This window comes from Protopterus annectens, chromosome 4.part1, assembly GCF_019279795.1.
Source record: "Protopterus annectens isolate FY-2018-M chromosome 4.part1, PAN1.0, whole genome shotgun sequence".
NCBI lineage: Eukaryota > Metazoa > Chordata > Ceratodontiformes > Protopteridae > Protopterus > Protopterus annectens.
Genome location: NC_056734.1, coordinates 892,493,215 through 892,500,880, shown reverse-complemented (window position 1 = coordinate 892,500,880; position 7,666 = coordinate 892,493,215). Strand labels below are relative to the sequence as shown.

Genomic DNA, 7,666 nt, shown 5'->3' with positions numbered 1-7,666 from the left:
GTGTGTGTGTGTGTGTGTGTGTGTGTGTGTGTGTGTGTGTGTGTGTGTGAAAAACAAAGTTCAAAGAGAGTGTGTGCATCAGCTACAACAGGGACACTGAGAGGGCTGATTTCGCAGACAGTGAAGTGGAGGATTGGCTTGGGACACCCAGCTAAGGACTTAAACACTATAGCTGCATCTGTGGGGAGTCTTATTTGGGGCCTGGAGAGAGAGAGAGAGAGAGAGAGAGAGAGAGGGAAACCCAGCTCCAGGACAGGAATGTGCTCCCTGTGTCCTGTTAAGGGAAATTGTGCTTGAGTGCAGAGAGCTGCATCTGGAAATAGTGTGTTTATCTATTTTTGCTCATGGTGAACATCTCTCACCAGTGTCAGTGGTGAAGACTGAGACTCCTTGAATACTGGTCCTGAGGAAGGATGTCACAGACCATATTACTGCATGCAAGTCCAGTAAATACTTTACAGACACACCTGTCAAAATACAGTCAACTATGACAATGCTCATTTCAACATATACAGCTATTTTAGCCATTCTGCAGTACCCACAATTTACATGAAAAGATTATTTAACAAATTAAAACCTATTGCTTTCCATATGATTTCCTAAAGATAGCAGCTAAAGAAATTGCCAATTTATCAAAAATACTTTTTAATCTATCTTTTAAAGATTGTATAATACCATGTAAAAAAAATACCTTTCACTTATAAATATTGTCAATATTTACAACCCTGTGAGGTCACACATTGAAACCTAATAGAGGTAGTGATGACCCACTAACATTTTGAAGATTTTTCTTCACACATACTGTCAAAATAATGAACTGCATTCTAACTGTGTCTTATTAAACGGATCTGCTCATGTTCTCGTGCCACATAGATGTATTATTTTAATATACCTCTTTTCTTTACCTAACAAATGGAATGCAACTTGATTATGTATTATTTTGTATAATAGAGATATAAGAATTAATTTTATCTGATGGTATGCTTACCACCATCTTACAATTATTTACATAACTCATCTCTATGGCACATCTCATTTTCCTGCCTTATCGTTTTTCCTTTTTAAACATTCATTTAATTCACTGTTCCTAGAATTGCTATATATCCACTCCTTTTCTTAAATTCTTTTGTCTTCACATTCCTTTATATTATTACTTCTTTTTCGTTTATTTCTTGTGTTACATCTCATCTAAACTGTTTCATTTATCACATTTATAAAACTCTATTATTACTCTACATTCTTTCTTATCTGTTTGCCTTTTTTGCTTATATTCCTCAAGACTTTTGAATTAAATGTCATGTTTACAATTAAATCAGAATGTTAAAATTGCATTTTCTTTTTTTTTTTACGTGTTGCATGAATAAACAGTGCAATTTTAAGTTATATCATGTATCATATATCTTTTATCATTCTTTTTGTAATGTCATTTCCTTTTTTTGTAAGTGCTCTATGTTCATCACTGTTTTGCATTTTGTATTATTAACTTATTACATACTGTTAATCACTGTATTGATGGAACTTTTCACTCCAGGCCTCCTCTTGGATATACCCCCTTATTTGGTTTCAGAAAGAATACAGGTGTGTAGAGAGGATGGATAATCAAAGATAGATACACAGAACTCAGTCAACATATAATCAGTAAGGATATTATTCACAAATCATCCTGTATTGTTTGTATAAATCAGTCATAAGCATCAACTGTATAAACAACTCATCCCTGAATGAAAAAGCACTCTCCACATTACAAATATCTTTACATACAACACTGTTCCATATAACTTGAGTTCCAAAATAAATACGGATTATCTTCTTACTCCAAAGAAATAAAACACACACTTAATGTCTTTAAGCTAAAGTCCATGTAGCACTCATGCAAAAAAACTTTTTTTTTTCCTTTTGCCAGTATCAGTTTTCCATCATGCCCATTATGCCCTTTTAATCTATTATTTTTTCTCAACTCATTAGGCTTGAAAAGTTGCTGCACACAAGAGGGACTCTTCACAAATTTACTATGCCTAAAACTTACATTGCAAACAAATAAAGAAATATGACCCTGACTGACAAATTGTTGTTTTACTTCGCTGCAAACAGAACAAAAGGCATTTCCTGCTGGATGCACTTGCACATAGAGGCTTGTGCTCAGTAGTATAACTCATATATTATGTGAGCCACTCTGCAGAAATCACTCTTGAAACAAATGCAGTATATTTACTAATCTTATTGATAAGAAAAATATTTTGAAGTAGGATGGCCTTTCATTAAATGTGAGAAAATGGCCTCAACATATTGACCATTTCAGTGTTTTATAATAAACACTTTTTTCATTCTAACTGAAGACATAAAGCATTTTTAAAACCTAAAATAAAAGTTGACATCTACAGTGAAAAATCACCTTTGAAAGCAGACCATAAACAGCATCGAGGTATCAACAGGTATGATGTGCTGCAATAAAAAAGATTATGCTGAAAATTTTAGCCAACATCATTTAAACCTACTGGGTTATAGAAAAGTGGCTGGCTGCCTGCTAACTTTTCAAATGTTCATTATATTAAGAACTTTCGGAGTCCTGTTCACTTAGAACGTTCAAGAGTGCTGTTCCTCAGCAGCATGTCACAGATGTGATATATTCTATTTTGGGTGGTAAAACAAAAATATTTCTGTACCCTCACAAGTGCATTAATTCATGACATGTTACTTTATGCTTGTGTGTCGGTCAGCTACACAAATACAATGACATTAACAAACGACATGATTCACTGTTTACTCAGACTGGACATCTTTTGCTCTTTGATGTTATTACATGTTTTTCAATGCAATATAATGTTCATGGTATAAGAAAAAAAAAGTTCACAGTAGAAGGAACACCACATAACAGAATAAACAACTCCAGATGTGTAAATCACATTTTGTCTTACAAGTCATCCAGCTTTAAACTGCAAAACTAGTTTTAAAACTCATGCTAACTTGTCTGATAGATTATTAAAGGTGCTAAACCATGGGTTGTGCAATGAAATACTTTTATGTCTATAAAGGCATTGTGCCATATTATACAATGAAAATTAATTTGCGTTAAAAAAAAATGTGCATGCCAACTGGACAAAGCAACCAGCGTGATCACTGTAAATGCAATATTACCCATAAGCATATATATCTCTGCCCAATTCAAACTGAAAAATAGAGTGCAAACTACGCATAACTAAGAACCCAATTGTAAAACAGCAACTGAAATGCTAAAGCTTAAGTGCATTTTGTGCTACAATACTTTCTAAATTGCTGTAACTGTACTAAAACTGTAAGCTAAGCAGTAGCAAACATTACATACATACTATTTAAACTACAATGATTTTGGTTATCATGTTTAGTACTGAGGTTAAGAAGGGAGGTGATGATTAGTGATTAGCAGTATGGTTTCATGCCAGGAAAGAGCACTATAGATGCGATGTTTGCTCCAAGAGTGTTGATGGAGAAGTACAGAGAAGGTTAGAAGGAGTTGCATTGTCTCTTTGTGGATTTAGAGAAAGCATAAGACAGGGTGCCTAGAGAGGAGTGTGGTATTGTATGAGGAAGTCGGGAGTGTTAGAGAAGTATGTAAGAGTGGTACAGGATATGTACAAGGGTAGTGTGACAGCGGTGAGGTCTGCGGTGGGAGTGACGGATGCGTTTAAGGTGGAGGTGGGATTACATCAAGGATCAGCTCTGAACTCTTTCTTATTTGCAATGGTGATGGACAGGTTGACAGACGAGATCAGACAGGAGTCCCCATGGACTATGATGTTTGCAGATGACATTGTGATCTGTAGTGAGAGTAGGAAACAGGTAGAGGAGACCCTGGAGAGGTGGAGATATGCTCTAGAGAGAAGAGGAATGAAGGTAGCAGAACTAAGACAGAATATATGTGTGTGAATGAGAGGGAGGATAGAGGAACGGTGAGGATGCAGGGAGTAGAGGTGGGGAAGGTGGATGAGTTTAAGTACTTGGGATCAACAGTTCAGAGCAATGGTGAGTTTGGAAGAGAGGTGAAGAAGAGAGTACAGGCAGGATGGAGTGGGTGGAGAGAAGTGTCAGGAGTGATTTGTGACAGATGAGTACCAGTAAGAGTGAAAGGGAAGGTCTACAAGAGGGTAGTGAGACCAGCTATGTTATATGGGTTGGAGACAGTGGCATCCACAAAAAGGCAGGAGTCAGAGCTTGACTTGGCAGAGTTGAAGATGTTAAGATTTGCACTGGGTGTGACGAGGATGGACAGGATTAGGAATAAGTATATTAGAGGGTCAGCCCAGGTTGGAAGGTTTGGAGACAAAGCCAGAGAGGCAAGATTACATTGGTTTGGACATGTGCTGAGGAGGGATGCAGAGTATATTGAGAAAAAGATGCCAAGGATAAAGCTGCCAGGTAACAGGAAAAGAGGGAGGCCTAATATAAGGTTTATGAATGTGGTGAGAGAGGACATGCAGGTGGTTGGTGTGACAAAGCAATATGCAGAGGACAGGAAGAAATGGAAACAGTTGATCTGCTGTGGTGACCCCTTGTGGTGACCCCTAACGGCAGCAGTCGAAAGAAGAAGATGTTTAGTACTGAGATGACAACTGGAATCAGTTTGGCTGAAATACAAGGTGGCATGAAGCTTGCTTTTTAGTTAAGCTACTCAAATCAGAATATATTTTTTAAAATGAAACAGTGACATCAATGTTGGAAATGCAGCCATAACAAATAAAACCATACTGACAACAGTATGTCATCCAACAATACAATACTGGCAGGCCTTGTATGATAAGCAACTACTCTCCATGCAAACTGAAGCCACTCTTAGGTAAAGCAACACATAATGCTCTATAGAAGCAACCACGATTATGCCCCCAAGCTACATTGCAGGTACATTGTAGAGATAATGTCAGTAAAACTGTAAGTTTGCATGATGTTGATGTCAAACAGCAACAAAAACCTGGATTTATAAATTCCTTATTTTAGAATTACCAAAACATTTGTCATAAAAGAGTGCTCTCAGATATCATTTGTAATATTAAGGTAGCAGTAGTTCACTAAATTATATTAAATAAAAAACAATGTTACAAATAAACAAAAAAACCCTGAAAAATAGATTTTTAAAACATGTAACACGTGGAAGTCTGAAAGACAGAAAAAGACAATCTAACATACATGGAGCACACATGAAAGGCTTGAAAACTATTTTGTGACCATCAAACAGAAAGAATAACAAATAAACACACAAAAAACTACAACATCCACTCAGCAGTACACCAAACTAATATATTTATATAACAGGTGTGAGAAAAGCAAAACACCACCTCCATCCAGCCCAGGATTTGTTTGTTTTTTCTATTTTTTTTTTAATTTATTGACAGTGTAGTGCTCTAATACACATGGACCATTTTCAGGCCAAGCCAGGAAAAATGTAAATCAGAAAGATATACAGAGTAATCCAAGAAACGTTTCAGAAACAAATAATAATCTGTAAATTAAAATGACTTTCTACATCAGCAATGAATATATGTGAATATCACAAATATACAATTTGTACTATTGTGATGAACAGAAGAGTAAAGGAGATGAGAGGAGAGTAGGACAGGATGGGGAGACAGGTGATGAAGGAATGAAGAGGAAAAAGAAGTATATGGTGGTGAGAGTAGAAGTTGGGGACATGGTAGGGATAAGAAGTAGGGTGGGTAAAAGGGGAAAGAAAGAAAAGTAAGAAAAAGTGTATATAAGGATAGAAATTATCTAGCAATAAAAAAGACTAGATGTGAAAATATTAAGTGCTTAGAAGATTTTAGGTGATTCCCCAGTTGTGGAAACATTTCACTGAGCAGGTTTAGTCAATAATGATTTTAGTTCTGTGTGAAACTTAGGAAAGTAGGTCAATGATTTTATCTTCAAAGGAATGTGAGGCCAGGTTTTGGGAGAAGATGGATTTTTATCTTCAGAGGAATGTTAGACCAGTTTTGGGAGGAGACAGTATGCTCAGAGTGTAGTTTTGAAGGGGGGACTTGCAGCAAAGTGGTATGTCAAAGGAGGGATTTTAGTTTGTGTGGGATAGTTCTAATTAGGAAAGGAATTGCGTTTATGATTGGGCGCCTGAACAATTGCCCTCCTATGAGTTGAGTTGTTCTGAGTTGCAAAGGAAACCATTTGGCTTGGATGCTCTCCTCTGGTAGCTAAGGCAATAAACCTGCAGGTGTTTTACTTGTGGCTTGTAAGTTTTTCGGCTACCATGGGTTGCAGCTAAAGAATGATACAACATGGTACATAACTACTGTGCTATAGTGATGTACTGTTGTGATATATCTTCCTCATAGCCCAGGTCAAAGATGAAAAGTTTATTTAGGGCACGTTAACTTAGTCACAGATCAACAAGACTGAGTCTTCCGTAAGTCTCATATACTAATTTGAACTCTCAAAAGTCACATCTTCAAAGAAGCAATGTAATACCTTCACATTAATAAGGTAAGTTTTAATTATGTGTGCATAGCAATGTATAATGACTCGCAGTATACAGACAGTCTTACTGAGTCTGAAAGTTTTGCTTTTCCATTTCTGAGATAATGCACACCACACAGGCTTAAGTCTTTCCTTGCATTGGCAGCATTGTGAATGCAAATTAAACAAAAAACAATCATCAACATAGCTCTCAACCACAATCAGGGACAACTCCAAAAATAACCAGGGACACTTTGAAATTATTACTGCTAATAACTTGAAACCTTGGCAGAATAACAAAATGTGAAGACATTTTCTGAAGTAAAAGAAGTCTATAACTTGTTGTCGCAAAAACTTGCCACTTCTTCATGGCAAATATAAAACAAAAAGACAGGGCAGTGAAACATTGTTGAACGCACATGGTACACTACTGCCCCCTATCGCTTCCGCAAAACATTACGCATCATTGTGTTTATGTAGAAATTACATACCCAGCACGAGTATGCGCTCCCACTTCTGGACTCTTCCTTCAGGTCCCTCCAGCAAATGGCTGAATGCAGCATATGGTCCAAACCATTCAAAGCTACTATCAGAACTGCCAGAATACCGTTGGTCCCAATACTCTTGTTCCCGGTAGTGACTGTTGCTGTCAGGAAGCTCCTCCATGCTACACGTGTCGCAAGCAGTATAGAAAAAGAAGGCGTGGCCTAACCTAAACTGGGCAAGTTAGTTGTAGCGAGAGTCTTAGGTTCAGGGCAAACAATGAATGTTTCGTTTTGAGTAAGAATCAGTCTTAGTTAACGTAGACCTGTTATCGTTGTTAGGAGATTGCAGAAATTGTGGTTGTCCTTCCACGCATAAAAAATGGTATAGTTCCACCTTCTTCAGTGTGAAGGGAGTAATAAATCTTTGCGTCCAGCTGTCGTGCACTGCTCTGTCTGTGAAATATAAATTTTGTGTATATGTATGTGTGTGACTTGTACCTCTCAACTGTACAGTTTTTCAAAGGGTGTCGAGATTTTCCCTCATATTTTTGGTCGGTTATCTGGCAAATTAGTGGCAAATCATGATCATTTGATCATCACTGATGTTTCACTTAACCTCAAGATGCACGCACTCGAAGCTCTCCTCAGTATGGAGAACATCAATATCTGTGCAGTGACAGAAACCTCCTTCAAGGCTCCAGAGAGCACCCCAGCACTACCAGGCTATACCCCATATCATGCTTTTC

The 7,666-nt window shown here is 37.3% G+C and overlaps 1 protein-coding gene across 1 annotated transcript in view; it reads right to left on the bottom strand.

The window, feature by feature from the left end:
• EEF1AKMT4 (EEF1A lysine methyltransferase 4) overlaps nucleotides 1–7,295 on the bottom strand; it is a 701,136-nt gene extending 693,841 nt beyond the window's left edge. The window contains exon 1 of the mRNA XM_044070872.1: nucleotides 6,927–7,295. Within this exon, the coding sequence (XP_043926807.1) occupies nucleotides 6,927–7,101 (175 nt within the window). The 5' untranslated portion in view covers nucleotides 7,102–7,295. The remainder of the gene's footprint in view (nucleotides 1–6,926) is intronic.
• Between the last annotated feature and the right edge of the window lie 371 nt (nucleotides 7,296–7,666).